The sequence below is a fragment of the Temnothorax longispinosus genome, chromosome 6 (genome assembly GCF_030848805.1).
Source record: "Temnothorax longispinosus isolate EJ_2023e chromosome 6, Tlon_JGU_v1, whole genome shotgun sequence".
NCBI lineage: Eukaryota > Metazoa > Arthropoda > Insecta > Hymenoptera > Formicidae > Temnothorax > Temnothorax longispinosus.
Genome location: NC_092363.1, coordinates 17,254,892 through 17,274,572, shown reverse-complemented (window position 1 = coordinate 17,274,572; position 19,681 = coordinate 17,254,892). Strand labels below are relative to the sequence as shown.

At 44.6% G+C, this 19,681-nt stretch overlaps 1 protein-coding gene across 2 annotated transcripts in view; it reads left to right on the top strand.

The window, feature by feature from the left end:
- Nucleotides 1-4,001: 4,001 nt before the first annotated feature.
- The window catches only part of Dbx (homeobox protein Dbx), a 38,590-nt gene continuing 22,910 nt past the window's right edge, over nt 4,002-19,681 (top strand). For both annotated transcript variants that reach the window (XR_011732340.1, XM_071780193.1), the window contains exons 1-3: nt 4,002-5,736; nt 12,126-12,335; nt 14,351-14,631. Coding sequence is in view for 1 of the 2 variants with exons in the window: in XM_071780193.1 (XP_071636294.1) it covers nt 4,839-5,736; nt 12,126-12,335; nt 14,351-14,631 (1,389 nt within the window). In the remaining variant the exon portion in view is untranslated. The remainder of the gene's footprint in view (nt 5,737-12,125; nt 12,336-14,350; nt 14,632-19,681) is intronic.

Genomic DNA, 19,681 nt, shown 5'->3' with positions numbered 1-19,681 from the left:
TATTAAAGATTGAATTCTTTATGAACACGATAATGTAAGTTCCCTTTATCATTCAGGTCACTTCATCAAAACTGAGTCCATAATTACTTTATCCCCGCTCGAAATAAATCATTTCTCGCCTTTCCTCCCTTCGTGGAGTAATAGGAGTACCGCCATTTAAAGCGTCCCCAATTTATATCGGGTAATTGAGGTAGATTACATTGGTTGTTTTTTTTTTATTTTGTCAACATAACACGGGAATAGAAATAATTTCTTAGACTTTCATGTAGTGGATTCACGCAGTGTATATCGCGCGATATATAAATTAGTTCTACTATATAACAAATGATTATTAAGTTGTCGTAGGATATTAAGTTTAGATACTGTTAATACTCTAGTGTACTTCAACAATATATTAATAGGTATTGATTTAACTTACTTGACTGAAAGATAAATAGATGAAAGTATAAGACTTATATAGGATGGAAGGATCGGAAGAGCCGCGATTATTCATCACCGAGATTTTTAAAACGAAAATCGCCATCGTTGTGGCCGCTCATAGGTCCATCACGTCGGATGAATGAATAATTATCCCGAACCCCCGCGTACGAAGGGAATCGTTCCTCGATGCTGTACTCCCTTCGCCGAGGAAATGCCTATATACCGAGCCGCCCCCAATTTATATAAGCTAACCGACTCGGCGCACCCGACCACCCCCGGTGCTCGTATAATAATTCCGCGATTCCCTCCCGATGTTCATTTCATTATTTTTTTTCCTCCTTCGTCGCGGCCGCCTTCGTATTCTCTCCTTTCTCTCCTTCGTCCGCCACTTCCACAATCGCTTCTCCGCAACCCACCGCCACCGCCACCGCCGCTGAGAGGGTGATAAGTCGTGACGTCGACGAGGTAGAGGTGATTCCGAAACGTAGGCGTGGTCGCAGCATCCCACCCCCCGCCGACCACCGCTGCGGGGGCCAGCCGGCGGGGGTGGGAGGGCTCGGATTCCGTGGGGGAGTAGGATGGCGCGCGGTGCACGCTTCGCGTTGGCTGCCTCCAACCCTCCACCACCACGTGGCCGGAGCCGGCGGTGGCGGGACGTGCGGTGGTGGACGTGTGCACCGCGCGCTACAGAGGGTGGAAAATCGTGTAAGAAAAACCCGCGGCACTCTCTGCGCCAACCTCATCGGCCCTATTTCTCCCATTCTCTCTTTCTCGCTCTTATTCTGCCGCTCTTTCCTACCCTATAACATCGTCCTCGTTTTCGTTTCGACCCCCGCCGGGTAATAGACGGCGGGCTCTACTTAAGTGCGGGGCACGCCGTTGCGTCCCGTCCCTCTCCCGGTCCTCCTCGTCTCCTCTTCCCCTTTCGCTCCCTCCTCTGCCTCTTGTTCTCCCTTTGCCCTTCTTCGTCGCGATCCTTTATCCTCGCGCGCGTTTAAAAGGGACGTATGTATGTATGGCCTCGTGTACGCCGCTTTTATGTGGAATTCTTGGGGCGAGCATCGAGAGAAGAGACTTATCACGCGCTGTCAGAGGAACGCGCTGCGCCGTTTGCGTATGCGTGCGAGCGAGCGAGCGCGCGCGCGCACGTCCGCATGGTCCGCATATGACACACCGGCGTCGCGCGCTCGTTAATTTAATTAACCCTACGGACACTTCCGGCACAAACGTGGACGGCCAGCGTGCTCTGTCGTACTTTCCACGATAATGCGCACGAGGCTGCTCCCCCCCCCCCCCCCCGCGCGCGACGTCGTCGTCACTTTCGTTGACCCGGGCGACAGGGCTCGCGGGGAAGACGGGCGGCAGGGAGGGTGGCGAAATTATGCGCGCGGAATGACGGCAACGTAGTGTCTCGTCGTGTGACACTGCTTCGCGTGACACTATATGATCGTTCGAAATGTTGTAGACGCTAATGGACGCTGTTACTAATTTCGGTGGAGTATATTAAATCTCTTTTTTTTTCTCTTAATTGTTGCTAGTCTGTCTTTAAGATTATAATTAAACTTTTTATTAACGACTAGAATTAGTACATTAATGTATTACGTATATATTTGTATAATATATTTGTACATAAATAGTAATGGTCCGAAATTCCAAATTCATCTTTTCTTCTATTTTTTTACGGATTCTTTAATCTTTCTAATATTCTTACGTCTAGACTAGTAGTCTACAGTCCATTGGGCTATACCTGTGTATTTACAGTTCTGTCAGCCAGACAACACATTCGTCGTATTCAACAGTCGTGTTTCCCTGATTGTGTCACTTTCATACTCTAGATGGAGTTAGGCATAAATAATTTCGCGTATACAAAAATACACACAATTGATTATAATAGACAGAATATGTTACCTCTCTCATGATCATGTAGTTGATAGTGTGTTTCTTGGTTGTTATTATACATTATTTTTGGAAATGTGGGGAAGGCTTTGCATGCTTGCCCCATCAATAAATTGAAACAAACATAAGTCATTATCTCGTGACTGTAGATTATCTAATCTAAAGTGTCAATATTTTTAGGGAAAAAAAAACATTTGTGTATAATAAAAATAAAATTATATATATTTTATTATATGTTTATATACACATAATAAAACATATGTAATATATGTATGTGTATATTAATAAAAATTAAAAAATCTTTAACTTAAAAGTATCATCTTGTTATATCAGAAAAAAATTAAAGAATCTACAAAAATATAAGAGAAGATAAATTTTGAGGCTTTCTCGTGCATCTTTTACCTAGAGATTGTCACATGTCATATATTATATTATTTACTGTACAGTACTAGAAAAGAAAGTTTTATGATCTCAGTAAGCCGAACATTTGAGAAAGAAATCTTTATCGCCATCGTAGAAACTACGATTATCATTCCCATTTCTGCTGTATGCTGGATAGGTATAATAAGCCCGCGGCTTCATAATATCGATATCGTCATTATCGCGTGATTATTACGCGATCTAGAGAAGTCGTGGACGATCGCCAAGCCTCCCCCGTTCCCGCGCCGCCGGTTATTATTATTATCATCATTATTGTTATCATTATTACTATACCTGTGGGTTTGGAGGGGAGCTGCGAAGGCTCTCTCTCGTCGGCGATAATATAATTACCTACACCGACAAGAAAATTACATCGTACCCTCTCGCGCTGCCCCGCAAAGTCTATGCAGCACACACGAACGCCGATGTACGCGAGCGCGCGCTTGCCGGTGGTAGTGCGAGATAATAAAGTTGATAAGAGCGTAGAGGGTCTCGCTCCGCAATCCCTACCCGCCGAAAGAGAGCAAACGGGGTGTAGCGCCGGAGGAAGGGGTGGTATAGTAAAGGCGAGCGCGGCGGTACGCGAGAAACGGGGTGCGAGCGAGAGAGCGGCTAGCGGTGCCGTCGGGAGTGCTGCGGGGTAGATGGGCGTGGCCGGCATTTGCCGGCGAGGCAGACGATTGGACGGTCCGCGGGGCGGCTTCGTCAAATAAAATCCAATCGTTGAGACCAAAGGAATGCGAATCTCCAAGCTTTTTTCCTACCCTTGGTACTACGAGGCGGCGAGCCGCTTACCCTCCTCTTTCTGTCGCTTCCCTGCCCCCTCCTGCGCCCTCCTCGCCGAGGTAGCGCGCCTTCCGTCCGCTTCCCCTCCCGTCCCCTCCCGCCTTTCTCTTTTCCTTTGCTCCTCAAGGGGGTGCGCGCAGCGCCGTTTGATGGGAGTATGATTTTATTACGGCATTACCGAGCGAGCCAAACCCCGAATTGCTCGGCTTATAGTCCGTATTATCTCACCTAAGAGGGAAAGAAGGGGTGACGGAGAAACGGAGGGTGGAACGGGCAACGGCGTGGTCGGAGGAGGAGGAGGAGGAGAGGGAAGGGACACGGAGCACCCACCCCTCGGCGCGCGTACCCTTCTTCGGGGTAAGGCCACTGCCTGCACGTACGTACGGGGTGGCGTTTCGAGAACGCCGGCGACGCCGGGCGGTCGAGGAGAGGGGATTGGGGGGGAGGGGGGAAACGAGTGAGCCACCTATATGCCTTTGTGGGCCTTCATTCGAGGGTTGCATGCTCTCACGTTGCCGCCGCCGCCACTAACCCCCCTTTCCGTGCGTTCGGAAGGCACGCACGCAGGCACGCCAGTTGACATCCCGCTGCCGAAATCGCACGTCCTTGTCGTCGGACGTGAAGTGAGGCTGCGTGCGCGATCATGTGACACGCGCGATCCCGCACGGTGGGATCTTCCGCGACGAGGATCTCGCGGGAAAAGGGGGTCCTGCTCTTTTCCCTCCAAATCGAGTACATGTTGTTGAAAAAAAACACACGACGGGAATTTAATATTTTCGAATATTACTCGAACTGTGTGCATACTCGAGTTGCAATGTCAACGTGCATCATGCGATGTCAGCGCGGGCGTTTGACAGTGACATTAAAACAATTATCGCGATTATTTGACGTGTGAAAACTGCTGCCAATCTCCCGAGCATTGAGTCCGAAAAAATCGAGGAAGATATACTAAAGTGTGATTAGTGATTTGAAATAGTTTGTGAAGATCGATAATTTAATTGAAAGCTGTATGACGATCTTCGACGATCTCGATTCACTCGCAGATACGTGATGTGATCTCCAATCGAGTTCTACGCGCGAATCTTGAACGATGAACGTGGCAATCACTTGTCAATCAGTAAGTACCCAAAACAGTGGTAGATTCAATATCACCCGAGACTCATGAAGAGAAAATCGGTTAGCCGCAACGTAAGAAATAAAATAGTTGCTAATTTCGCTGATCGGTATCGAACCCGAAGGTCGTTCGATCCTTTCATCGACTAAAGAATCGTCCCGAGGCGACAATTGTAACAGTCAGCGAGCCAAGCAGCCGTGATATGTTCCCCTCGTCAGCGGCGATGCTGAAGAATCTGCAGCAGAGTGCCATGACCTCGCCCTTCCTGATGGAGAACTTGCTCCAGAGCAAGGCATCGCCGGGGACGGACCTCACTAGCTTGACCTTGAACTGGGCAGCGAGTCTGGTGGCGCGACAGCGCGAGAGAGAATGCGAGGCGAGTCTCCGGCTCGTTCGGGACCGATCCTCCCCCAACGACATCGTCCAGGATCATTTGGAGCAACGATCCGGCCCGATCGGCGGACGCGATCGCATAATGATCGATTGCCGGGATCAGCAGAGATCCAGCGGCGGCGGCGGTAGGTCCGGCGAGCGGCCGCACGACCGGATGCAGTTCCTTCAGCGCGAGAAGGAGGTCCTGGACCGGAGCCAGGGCGTGTACGACATGGAGAACGAGAGGATGGACGGGCCGGTGATGGTGGACCGGCTGTGCGCGATGGAGAGGCTCTGCAACGAGAGGATCGACAATCGATCCAATTCCGGCGTCGAGTCCTGCAACTCGAACGTGGACGAGGACCCGATCCCGGGCGCGGAGCTGGACGGTGGTCTTCAGCCGGCCGACAGGGACGAGATGGTGTTGGGGGAGCGGGTCTCCGCGATCGAGATAGACAGACGGTACGACCTTGGATGCAGAAACGTCATGCACACGTCCGATGAGATGACGATCGTATCGGGGGAGAGGGAGGCGGCGGTGACGGCGGCGGCGACGGCGGTCGAGCGTGCCGTCGACAGAATAGGCGAGAGGACCACCGCCTGTTCCTGTGGCGACGAGCAGTGCTCCGGACCGGCGTGCAGGACCATCCAGGAGAAGGAGAAGCCGCAGCTCAAGTTCAGCGTTAGCGCCATCCTCGGCGGTAATCATGACAGGAGGCCGCATCCCGGTAATTCATTGATAAACATTTACCTGTGGCATATTCGATAGTTGTCCTGGCATTAGTTCCTGAGAAACTGATGATGAAGGGTTTAATTATTTTGAAGCAGTGTTCTCCAAGTTAGAGCGAGATTCTTGTAATTTAAAAAAGAAGGAAAGGATGAGAAAGAAAAGGATTTTTAAGAACAAGGGAAAAATATTGTCAAGTATCGACAAATGTTAGGATAATTAATTTACAAATAAATGACGATAAATGATTGATATTAGTCGATGCGTCGATTAACGATTTTAAGCTCGGAGATTAGAAACAAGAATTTTTGTGGTCTATAAAAGAAAGAAACAATAGAAGAAACTTTGGAAAAGAAAGGAAAATTAATTACGAGGCAAAAGAGATTTTACGGTGATTTATTGATAAACATTTGTCTGACATAATCGAGTTGATGGTTATCCTGTTTGCTGAGAGATTGATCGGGGCGGATTTAGGTTTTCAAAACAGCCTCGAGGTTAGCGAGATTCTTGCAATGTAAAAAAGAAAAGTAAACAATAGGATTTAAAAAATATTTTAAAAATCATAAATAAGTGCTGTGAGATGCATTGGGAATAATTTATTGATAATAATGGAAAATATAGTATATTAGTTAATTGATTAAGCATTGTAAACTCAGAAGCCACCAAATTTTTATGATCTATGAAAGAAAAGAAAAATTAAACAGAATTGATAAATCATACTTTAGAAACTAGGGGGAAAAAATATATTTAAAAAATAAATAATTTAAAAATACAGTGAGAAATGCAGAATTTATTTATCTTGACAGAGTATAATAACTATAGCATTAATTGATGTGTTTATTAAGCATTATAAACATAATATTCGGAATCATCATAAAATCATTATCTTTTATGAAAGAGAAGAAAAAAAATGAAAAACCCCGATAGCAGATATTTTAAAAAGAAATAAGGAAAGATTGGTTTCGATATTGTCCGACGAACTAGTCGAATTTTTTGTTCGACATTTTATGACTTTCAATACATTAACTGGAACATGATTCTTAGATCTCGTGCTACTGCTGTTACAAATAACGAAGAAGGATAAATATATTAAATGTACGAGGAAATATAGTTCCAAAAGAGACAACATAAATGTATTTATTTTTTTTTATATTATTTTTCGTGCAAGAAATACAGTAGAGATTACATGGAATGTGTTAGTATGTCCAGTAGTACGTACGTATATGTACGTCTTAGGGTCAACAATCGGCGATTGTAATCGCAGATTCGCTCTTATCGCCGGAAAGACATTGTCGGGAAGAGTTTCACGCGGTGATCGGAGAGTGTTGAAACAAAGCTCACCACAAATCAGTGTCGCGAGCAGACTTCTGTCGCCGGTCCCTAAATCTCATCCGCACACCCTCAAGACGAGTCGCGCAGCGTGCGTGCGGGGTTAGAGCGCACAGGGCGTCGCGTCAGCTGGCCCGCCACTTACCTTCACCCCAATATTAAGCCCTTACGATTGGTGCCTATAATATTAGACAAGCGGCAGGATTCAATGATGTATTGCCGCGTCGCTTGTCGCGCCTTTCCTCCGTTCTGACCTTCCGTGATTCGTCGCGCCGAATATTTGTCGCTGCAAATTAATGCGAGAGGTTACGAAAAAAAAAAAAAAAACAAGATGCCTAATGGTACAATTATGTTGTATATTTAGCAGTAATAATGCAAAAATTTAGAATTTACAACAAGAACGAATAGTATTGATAGTAACATAATGAAATAATACTGTTTTATATTTCGATTTGTAACTTATTTAAAAACATCTTATTAAAATATTACTGTAGATAATTAGAATTAATTGGGATAATTGTGACAGTAATATAATGCCACGAAAGTTATTCTCGTTATCACTATATAGCTGTGATGCTTTTCCGGTTAATTTTATCTCTGCAAATTCATGTTTATCGCATTATTCCTCAATCCCAAAGTTCACAGTTCCCGATTCTTTCAGCCAAAAGAGTCGATTTTCCTCCGTCACCTCGATTACGAGAAAAACTGTTACAGATTACAGGTCGTTCCGTGCGAAGGTTACAATGCCGTCCCGTCATTCGCAGGGCATCCCCGAACATTTCGCGAGGGTCCGGCGGACCCTCGCATCGCATATACGTATACACGCCGGTCTTCGGCCGGCGCGGCGTGTCCTCATTGTCACTCTTTCCTCCGAACACCCCACTCACCCCCGTCTCTCCCACGTTCATGATTGACACGAGTCGATAAAGACCGTGTGCGCGCGCGATAAACGCGCGTAGACGTATTAGATGCATAAACTGTGCGCAAGAGAGAAAAGAGAGAGAGAGCCCTCGCGCGAGGGAAGCGAGGGGCCGGGCGGAAGAGGAGGGAAGAGATTGCGTGTGGGGCTCCACGAAAGTGGAGAGAGTCGAATGTTGCAATTTAACATCGGGCGAATTGCACGCATCTGCCGGCAGAAGGATACGCGGGGGTGGTAAAGGGGACATCGCGCGGACGGGAGAAGGGAGAGAGAGAGAGGGCCCGAGCAGGGGTGGCAATGGGGAAATTCGGTGCGTTCGAGATACGCCGCGGCAGGGAGGGAGGGAGGGAGGGAGAGGGAGTTTCGTGCGTTTGTCGGATAGCGGATGCATTGACCGTGCCACGTGCATGTGTTACATCCCCCTTCATTCCCCGCGCGTACCGACCGAGACCGCACCCCTCTTTCTCCCTCCCTCCCTTCCTCCCCCCTGCCGATCTCTCACCGCGAATAGACCCTCCAGCATCCACCGGGAACGCGGTACCCGCCGTCCTCCCACTGTCCTTCCCCTCTCTCCCGTCTCCTCCTCCTTCTCCTCGCGTATACATCCTCGCCTCTGCTCCTGCTCCCCACCGTACCCCGGTGGTAACCAACCCCCCTTCCCCCCCGCGGGCTTGTACGTCATGTCGAAATGTTGTGAAATAATTGCGCGAAAAAGTGATTGGCAACAAACTCGAAATTCATCGACGAGAGACGCGAGGGCCGCTCGCGGCGGGACGGGAATTTGGGTGAGGGGGCCGCGAGGGAGTAGGGCGGGTTGAAACTGCGACGGATGATCCAGCGCGCGGGGACGCGCGCGGGGGGACGGTGTCTGACGGGCGAGCGACGTTGAATTTCGAATAGCATTTTCACCAATCGTCCCGCGATTTACCGCCCTCCCCCTTTCCTACCCCTCCTCCTCTCTTGCGTTCACCCCCTCCCGCCCCCGCCGCCTCCCCCCGTTCCCCACGCGAGCCGCCACTCGCGGCCCATGTTTTTTGTTGCGTATCGCAACGATTATTGATATTTTTCGATATCGACTGTGTGTCGAGCACGACGGACTTGGTTTTAATACGCATATCTGCCGTGGAAAAAACGTCACATTTTATTCGTCGGTTAAATAAGGGAGTTAAAAAAGGAACGACAGAAAGCTCGAAGGAGGAAAAATCAACCGTGGATGATTCTGATTCAGAATACTAAAAGTCAGATGTGGTGAATGTTTACCTGTATCGAGTTATATTTAGCGAAAGTCGACGAAGTATTGGCGTAAAATCATCGACGTCGGCATCGTCAATTTTTACTAAATCTATCCTGATCAAATAACACTTGTGCCATTCGTAACGGGAGGAGAGCAAAAAATCGGGATTCATTATTTGCGTCATCGAGAAATGAGACTGCGAAGTGAGATTGAGAAGTGACGTGTAATGAATATGAGGTAGCTGTTTAATGTAGAGATGCAGCAATTTTCAGATGCACGTCAATGTCATAAACATCATTGTAAACGTGGAAATCAATCGGGATGAATGTTTCACATTATACGTAAGGCTCATGAAAATTAGACTGGGAGAGAGTAAACGTTTCTCTATTATCAAATCACGTCACGTCAAATTCTGCGTTATTCCCTTCACGGTCGATCAACCGCTCAGGATCCCAAAAAAATGTTTCGGATCCTCGTGAAAAATCCTCGTTCGCCAAGCCTATCCTAAGACAAACACGCTTACTCCGCGGAGGAAACGGGGCATCGTCGTGTGTGCCGCTCCGTAAACGAGCAGTCTTCTCCCCCCCTATTTACGAGGCGGAGACCTGCAGCGCGGTATATCTAGTTAATAATGCATCCCTGACCGTAATCCGAAAGAATAACCAGCGAATATATGTTGTAACCTCGTAACCTAAGGCCCGTGAGGGGGCTGCTTAAGCCCAGCGCACAAAAAAAAGGACGAGGGCGAGAGGGGGCCCCATCACAACTGTAACAACACGCGAGGGCCGTCCGGAGTTTCTCGAGACCGCAGACAGGAGGTTTAATCTCACGTGACGCGAGAGAGAGAGAGAAAGGGCGCGGTAGTGGTAAGAACCGACGGGGTGGGAAAGGGGGGGGACCGAAGGGACTGACTGTCGTGTCGGGTATACATATAGGTGGGGCGGCTTAAAAAACTATTCCCATTCAGTGTTTCCGTTGGCGGCTAAGCCCGGTTATTAGACCGTCGCGGCTAAGCAGCGCGCTTCTCTCATTGGCCGGCTACGAAAACAACGATAAAAGGCGATGAGTATTTTATGGGGTACAGCGCGATGGCACAATGGGACGCCGTGTATGGGCCATTGTCAGGGCATTGTCTGGTTGCGAACGCAAGGCGAGCTCTCTCTTTCTCTCTCTTTCTTTCTCATTGGCTTTCTTTTTCTCTCTTTTCCTCCCTCTCTTTCTCGCCCTTTCTCTTTCTTTCCACTTCGGCCTAGAGCCTCCATTATTTCATTATTTTCAAACACGTCACTTTTTTAGCGAGACCGTTCTCTCTTTCTCTCTTTTTCTCTCTCTTGCTCTCTGTCTCTCTCTCTCCCCCTTTCTGGGCGTGGCGAGGCGATGTTGCAAAAAAACATGTTCAAAATCGCACAGTCGAGACTGGCCCTCTTAGGCGCATTATTAATGTGGGTAGAATTCGCCCTAGTGGAGGGTGAAATCTCATCGGGGGCAAGGCTGGAGAGTCGACCAAATTTTCTTTCATGTTCGTACTTTGTGTCCTCGAGATGGTACGCGTCAGGGAACATAGTTAACTTTTGTGTTATCAGTGAATTTTTTGCTGAGGGATGCGCGAAGGTATCGTTGTGCGACAGTGAGGAATTGTTATAATTTAACCGAGAGATTTTATTAAATTACGCGTATATATACATAAATGTAGAGAAGAAGAAAAAGAGAGGAGATTTATAAAATTATTAAATTAATGTTAACATATTAATAATTATGATATAAAGTTTTATTTTATTTTTAAGTTTTCTTTCTATATTTTTTCTGTGTCAAACAATATCATTCAATTTTTTGGCGAAAATAATAAAATTTTTTAACGTTAAATAACGAAATTAACATTTTTTCCTAAATAATGTTTGCTTGAAACTAAATAAAAAATAAATTTTGCTATTCAGTGACTGAGAATTAATTCAAATTTTTATTTTTAAATAAAAATGTTCATTTCTTTGATAGCAAACAAAATTCTTTTTAATTTTAGCATTTAGTAATAATGTAAACGAAATAAGTTATATAACATCTATAGCGGTTACGTTAATTAAATAAAAGTTATTTTAAAAAACAATTTCAGCAGTAACGATTCCATATAATACTACAGTTACATATATATTTCTAAAAGCAGATATATAAATATTAATAGGAATCTTATAATCATATACTAACAACGTATAGCAGAATTTCCCTCTTGATTCCATTATTTTCGTTAAAAAAATATGAATTGTCAGCAAAATTTCGTGTAAAGAAACGTAACGCACATAAGCAAATGCTACGTCCACACGGTTGCATTGCGTTTTACGACGTATAAAAGAGATATCCGAGGCAGTCGGTCGCACGAATGTCTGGCTATTTACTCCGGCCGGAGGTGTTGAAGCGTGCGCCGACAAGAGATCGGGCTCAGCCTGGAGCAGTTAAGGAGGGTTTTAGTCTCGGGGGTGTCGGCCCGAATTATGCAACACGAAGGAATACGGCGACTTAGGTATTCGCTCGCACGTAAATCCGCCACCCCCGGGCACATTTCACCGTGAAACACAGCCGGGGCGCGTTCCATATTTAATCGCTCGGCGGTTAATTTACGTCTCCGTATCTGGAAGCATCGAAATTTTCGCGGAAAACCGAGCCTAGCGTCAATATGAATATTTTTACGGAGTATCATCGATGAAGTCACGTCGTACATAATTTATTGAATTATTTCGCTAATCGATAACATAACGCTAATTGCGCACATCTTTTGGCTACAGTTAGAAACAAATTAGAATATTGCAGAACTTGTGACACGATATTATACGGAAAAATGAATAAAGCCGAAGGGAGAATTATAGTAACTTTTTGAGTTTCATCTAATATTGAAGCATGGAACATTCTGTCTGTGCAGATAATTTTCAAGGGCTTCCGCCGGAAGCGATACCCGCCTTCCTGCAAAATCTGCAAAATTCGGCGGGCTACAATATCGCCAAGCCGATCGCGAGGCCGGCGGCTTATCACCCTTATCACAGGCCGAGTCATCAACCACCACAACGACACTTACCACCGAACGCTCATCACACGCTGCAACAACTGTTCTACAGGGGTCCATATTTGACAGGTAAGAAACTTGCATAATTACGCGAACAACACACCGTGACGTGGACCGTATGAAGTAGCACAAGTTCAGCTTACCCCTTTCGCGTTTTGGAACGACTAAGATATTTTTTAATCGGTACCCCCCCACGCAGCTCGATATATATGTATGTATATAGATAAATATCATGTATATTGTGTATTGACATTCGCAAGTTTCGCGTATTTATTATTTTGTATAGCCGCGATACTCCACGTGCAGTTAATAAACAAGCGCGCGCGGACGGACGAGAGACGCGGAAACACGGGCCCGAACGAAACGTTTAAAACCGAAACTTCCGCATATGGCGCCAGGCTGCGAGCGCGCGCGCGGCCACGTGCGCGGGGGGCCGCGCACACACGCCGGGGTTTATCGAATATCTTGTTATAGGTAGGCTCGTATGGGACATGGAGTGCATATGAAGTGCAGTGAAAGCACTACCATATTATGTACATGCTCCGCCACAAGGCAAAATGCACGCATGCAACAAGTGCGTGCAAATATCATCGGTGCAGATAATACCATCATGCTCAGCTTGGCAATATCGCGCAGACACGATCTGGAGATTCAATTGCCCGATCTGTTATTAGATGACTTTGATACAATTCGCTATCGAGCGAATCAAGCGCGCCCGCTCCTCCGCGCGCGAGTAATGCGATGTTTGAACGATTTTTTTTTCTTTTCGCGTAACGTTTCACGCACTCTCCTCGCACATTTTCTTACTCGATATTCTTTACGTCTTTTCGTGAAACGGATTTCCAAACTTCCCGATAAGCTAAAAACTCTTATTGGTAGAAGCAGCAAGGTATATAGAAAAGAGAAACTTGATCTTTGTTTTGAAAAATATTTAAGTGTCTTCTCTGAAATTTGTAAATGTCGGATAGGTTTCTCCGTCCACACGATAACATTGTGTATTTTTCTTTGATTTTCTTTTGATTATATGATTTAATAAAAACAATTTTTTTAATCCAAGCGTTACGATAATCCGTAATTTTCTATGCTGAATACAAATCATCGATCTTCAGGACGTTCTATTACTTCGAAATTTTAAAAATTTTGAGATTAAAATTGCGAGACACGGCTATTTTAATGTATTTTGCCATGCTACAGCTACAGCATATGATGTGTTGGAAAAGTTTTATTCCACTTAAAATGAAGCATACGATTAAAACTTTTAATCTTCAAAAGGAATTTGTTATGAAAATTCAAGTTAATGAGATTTTTGTGGTTAAGAGGATATAAAATATTTAAATTATTGAGTCAAGAAGTTGACAAAATTAGTCGCTGGAAACCACGCTAACAATCTATTAAACATTTGCAAAATTTTTATTTCAACTTAGGTGTTTTTTAATCGTTAAAACACGAATCAAATCTCAATGGAAATTCAAAATGATAAAGTCAAGATATCGGAAAGAAAAATACGGATTTTTACAAAAGTTCGTGGAACCACAATGATTTCTCAGGATGCTGAGTATAATTCCGATATTAAAATTGTTGAATATCATATGACATATAGGTACATACAATAATTTTCGATAGTTTTGATATTTTATTGTTTAATTTAAAATCTCCCTGTGGTATAATAGATTCAATATTTGATTATCAAAATGTTGCCACAACTTTAAAACCTTATCTAGTATTTTCATGTTTCTATCACAGCACGTTAAAATAGTTTTTGTTTGCAACTTTTAATTCAAATTTTTCGAAGTTGTAATGTAATGGAACATTTCTGAAGATTACGAGATCCTATCAAACATAAAAGTGCTATAACGAATGATTATTTTCTCTTTGAACTTTTCTTTATTGAGCCATATAGTATACTATATTGTACATGTTTTTCGTTATGTACCTCTAAATTTTCTTTATCGATGTTGACGCCACTTTTTCTTTCTCGAGCGAACTGATCATAAAGTACAAGTAACATCGAAGTGCTACAATAAATGCTATAATAAATTTAGCAAAATGTGTACATCAACGCGTTATGTTCTTCTTGTTAACAGTCGCTGGTTCCGGGACCGGAACCCATCACCCCGGTACGCCCGGTGGAGGCGCCGTGTTTCCGGGGACCATTCAGGGCAGCATCGGCGATTTTTCCGGGACCGGTCTGGTCTTTCCATGGGCGACGAACGCGCGCGGAAAGCCACGCCGGGGGATGATGAGGAGAGCCGTTTTCTCGGATCTCCAGCGACGCGGACTCGAGAAGAGGTTCCAGATACAAAAGTACATCAGCAAGCCGGATCGCAAGAAGCTCGCTGAGAAACTGGGTCTCAAGGATTCGCAGGTATGCATAATCGTGATCCAAGGAAATTCTCTCTTTTTTTTTTGTTGGAATACTCGAAAGGCGGAACATTTTCAATATTCGTCGAGTATAATTCGGACGTTCGAGTACTCGAGAATAATAATTGAAATGTATTGTTACACCATTGTCCGACTTGCACCGTTATCCCGTATTATATATATTTGCAGTATTCCAGTACCGGCAATTTTTAATCGGCAAAACCGATTTAATCACGTATAGATTTAATTCGCAACATTTTTACACTCGCAAATTTCGACGGATTTACAATTGCGGCGAGACGCAATTATTTACCTTACTTCTCGCGCCGACGCGGTTTTCCGTGCGCGCGCAAATCAATGGCATATCAATTATAGCGCGCATCGAAGCGCATAATTCGATTCCTTGTGATCCAGAATCCTCGCTCTCGATAATCGCATCAGGCATGTCATATGCAGGCAGATTTGCATACGCGATGATAGGCGGATGTGCTCGCGTTGTATTACAATCGAGAGGCTGCGCCGTGAGCATTAGAGACGGCACACGGTGTTTAATCCCGTGCTTAATGATCTCCTCGGCGCAATAGTAGTTCAAGCTAATCCGCGCAAACGTGCTAATCCAAACCGTAATTAAACCAGGAAATTCGCTGACGCAGATCTAACGAAAAAAAAAGAAAGGATTTTATCATTAATAGTCGATAGACTGCCGCGCAACTCCGTTTATTAGCTTTCCCTCTTGCGATCAGTTCTAAATTTAATTATATTATTTCTAGTGACCTTCGAATAATTATTTTGATGTAGGAACAGCGATTGTTCATTTCTCGATAGAATCGATAGACGCAATCGCATTTATTCTAATTTGCGTCGCTTGCGTCATTGTAGTTTTCACGAGCCCTTCACGTCTTTCGTGTGAGTCGAGTTTCAAATCCGATTATACAGATTTCGCGCGACTTCCGGGTAATTAGGTCGACGAGGTCGAGTCTCTTGAAAGGAATATAGTGATTCTCGGGATGACTCCCGGCGCGAGAGATAATCACACCGGGTTCCCGATAACGGGCCGGCATAATCGGGCAGTTAGGCGCGTGCAAGACGCGGGAAGGTGGTACGCGGCGAATATATATATTGTGCTTAATGAGGGCACTAATTGTCGCTCTAACGAAGTACGAGCCCCGCCGCCCGTACTCTCTCTCTCTTTCTCTCTCTCGCGATTCCATTCGGGACAGGCTGATAGAGACTAATGCTCGGTTTTGTCGAATGCAAAATCGCCTACCGCGCGAGTACCGCGCGAGCGAGGCGACGTGTAAACGTGTGCGATGTGCCGGATCTCGCCTAATTGCACGACCACCGATTTCAAGAACGATCGGGCAGTCGTAGCCCATTAAGTCTCAGTATAATAATAATTATGTACCTCGCCGCTTCGCGTAATTAACTCTGCTTAATTAGCTTCGCGATTAATTATTCTAATCGTGAAAGAGCTGTCACACAGGAGAGACAAACGTGATGTCATTTCCGTCTTCCGCTGCTAACTAAGTGTGTCTAACTTACTTATAAGATGTTTAACTAATATTTAAAGCATATAAATTAATATTAAATGAAAGCATTAATTATATTCGGCATTGTGGAGGCATTAAGTATCTGTTGCTGTTAGAGAATGACAATTACAATTGCATTAGATAGAAAATAAAATTTCTTAGCTATTCTATTTCACATTAAAACATATGCTATTTAATTCTATGTAAGTTCGGGAGGATATTTCTATGTCTCTGTTGCCTGGAATATTATTTTTCGGGGCAGCCTGCCCGGAAACGTCAATAAACACTTTACGTTCGCTCATTCGTTTATTCAAATACGGACGATTTGGGAACGACGCGCGGAATCGGAATAAAAACCTCGATGGCCGCGTTTGGCTGCCGCCGCCGTGGCATCGCGGACATTCGCGCGCCCGCCTGAAAACGACCGAGCCGCGCTCATGAAATCGAATGAAACTAACTCAGCGGCGCGCCATTTCCGGATATCGTTTAGTTCCATTAGCGTCACGCCGAGCGGTCTCACATGTAGCGGCGGCGTGCTACGCTATACGTTGCATATACATACCTACGTGCGCGACTAATGAACTGGCATCGCCCGATTAACCCCGTATACCGTGGGGGATATTATGTGCCTGGCTCCCTTTCTATGTTGCACACAGCCACGCTCGCTCTTTCTTCGTGTACGTCAACGCGATACGTCGATACCGCCCGTGATCTGCCCGCGATATGCACATATATGTAAAACGCACGCCTGCAAGTCGATATTACTTGAAGGTGCGCGGCTCTCTATCCGAGATAATTAAGTTTGCTCTGTAACACGCGTTACTTAAGCGGAGAATTACAGATCTCGTTGCTTAATCCTGAGATTGTTACTGGCGCTCTTGAAGAGAAAGATGGAAAGATGTACCAAAGATAATTGAAGGATTTGATATGACGAAAGAAATAAGATTGAGGATAAAAATATGTGTCAAAATATATCAAGTATATCAATAATCTGCAAAGATTACTTTTTAAACAGCAAATTGTGTTTTTAGGATAATGAATCTTAGAAATTATGTACTTCTCATTCTTTTATGTAAACGAAAAATAATGTCTGGCTATATAAGTGAAAAAGAGAAATAACAGAAGAATAATTGACATAAATATTATTAAAGATTAAGAAGCTATATTATATATCTAACAGATATTTGCTTTAAAAAAGCTAATTAAATGTGGACGATAGTAAATTGATTCAATGTACAAATTTTTAAAATTTTATATAATTATCGCTTTGTATGAGATCGAAATGTTGACGTGACAAAATTGAATAAACAAAAAGCGATATTTAGTTGAACAAATGACAATCGGTGGTGTGGGAGAAAAAAGTAACGGTAAAAAAATTATTATCATAAAAAGGAATATTATAAATATTATCCAAGATTAAAAAAAATATAATTTTAACAGACATTATTTGCTTTGTAATTTTAAATATTACATAATTTGTGTCAGTTTTCAGAATAGACTAGATTTCGTTTTGGATTTCATATAATTTGATATTGTACATTTTGATATGTATGTTTGTATTTTACATACGCGTGTATTCTGTTGCTTTTCAAATATTTTTCTTCAATTATACAGCACATAAAATTAAATGGAATATCTGCTTTGAATCCCGACAGAGATTGTAGATTATAAATCTATCATGTAATATAAATCGTCTGAAGTGGATGTTAAGGAGAGACACAGGCAGTAATTTTCCAGGTAAACTGATTCGTCGTTCAAAAATTAAAATCTTCCTTTTTTAAGTCCTAAATATAATTACCGTTTCGAGATCGAGATGTTACTGGCGGACGTGAGAATATCGGGCAAACAAGAAGCGGCTTCTGGCCGGATGAATGGTGGTCGCCGGTGAATATATACGAGAGAGCAAGAAAGACAACGCGGGGCGCGGCGCGCGAGGAAGGGATACACGGGCGGCGAGGACTGTGTAGGGATATATCCTCATGTATAATTCACACCTCGAGCGCCATGCTTCCACCGCCATTGGTCGAGGCTCACTCTCTGTCGCTGGTTTTACGAGAAAATCTAAGGATCAAGCGCGCATACATACACACGGAGACCGCGGGCGCGTACACGGGGGGAAGGGGGGCCAGGAAGAGAGTGAATTGACGTTTCTTGCGGTTCCGCAATCCGCATACAAAAGCTGATTTTGCGCCCTTCTTCCGGCCGCGCCTCCCCTCCCGCCGCCGTCGTTGAGCGATCGCGAACAACGTGATAAGAATCCAGCGGGTATTCGCGGTGAATATACTCGCCCGGCGAAATCTGCGTCTCGCAAACGCGGCGAATTGTTGCACCCGGATTCTTAAATCTACGATCAAATATTTATATATGTCGATAACGCTTCTGATCTTTGAATATTTCTTCTTCAAAGGATGCTCGCACATTAACACACATTGCGGCACATTAATAATATTTTCCTTTTCCTTCCTTTGTCTCTTTTTCTACTCCATAACAATCAAATTCGAAGGATTTTATCCTTCTATCAAATACGCGAAGCGTCGCAAAGTGGGGGGGGGGGAGGGGATTACGGTCTTCCGATTCCGGAACAAATAATCTCGTCAAAAGTGTACCGAGCGAAACGGCAATTTCGATTACCCGATTCCAATGAAATGATACTTCGGCGCCGCGACGCGATTCAGCTTCGTAAGTACATATCGAACGTGATCCCGTCGTTAAAAGCAATTGAACTCCGACTGAACGCACCCGCAATATCTCTAACATTACTTTTTATCGCGCGCGCGCGCGCGCGCGAGCGAGGGGGAAACTTTTCCCAACTTTATTAGAGGGTGTTTCCGGGCTCGAGAGAGTTCCTGCGATTTGAGAACTGCGATTCTGCGCACTCGTTGGCCGGCTATCTAATATCACGGTTCGCCACACGAACACCCATAAAAGCGATTATTGTCCAATGATAGTTCTTTCTCTCTGCCCTTCGCTCTACCTCCGTCTTCCTCTGCCTCTCTCTCTCTCTCTCTTTTTCTTTCTTTCTTTCCCCCCCCCCCTCTCTATCCCTCTCTCTCTCTCCGTTCTCCTCGATGTCTCTTAATAGCGGCGAAGTGTTGGTAGCAGATGCCGAATTTCACGTCTCCCTTAATGTACCGAGCGCGAGAGCGATAATACTGCTATCGGAACTTCCGTCTCGGTATTGCAATCTAAGTTATCGAGCTATCGACGTGTCGGATGCGTGTCGAAGTGGCATTGTTATCGCCACCGTTTGCCCATTATCGCGTCGTTACGTGTATATATAGCTGCGCCCTTTGCAATACACTCGGATTATTTATAAAGCATTTCGAAGCTCCGAAGACCACAAGAATATCTTTAACAATTTTTAGTTGACGCTTAACGGCGGTATAAAATTTTCCTCCGTTTTCTGCCAATTAGGTTTTTTGTTATCAAAATTTTCTCTTCTTAAACATGACGTTCCTGCAGTTTCTAAATACAGATGAGTTGTGTTTCGAAAATTACTTCGAATTATTGTATCTCGAATTCTTC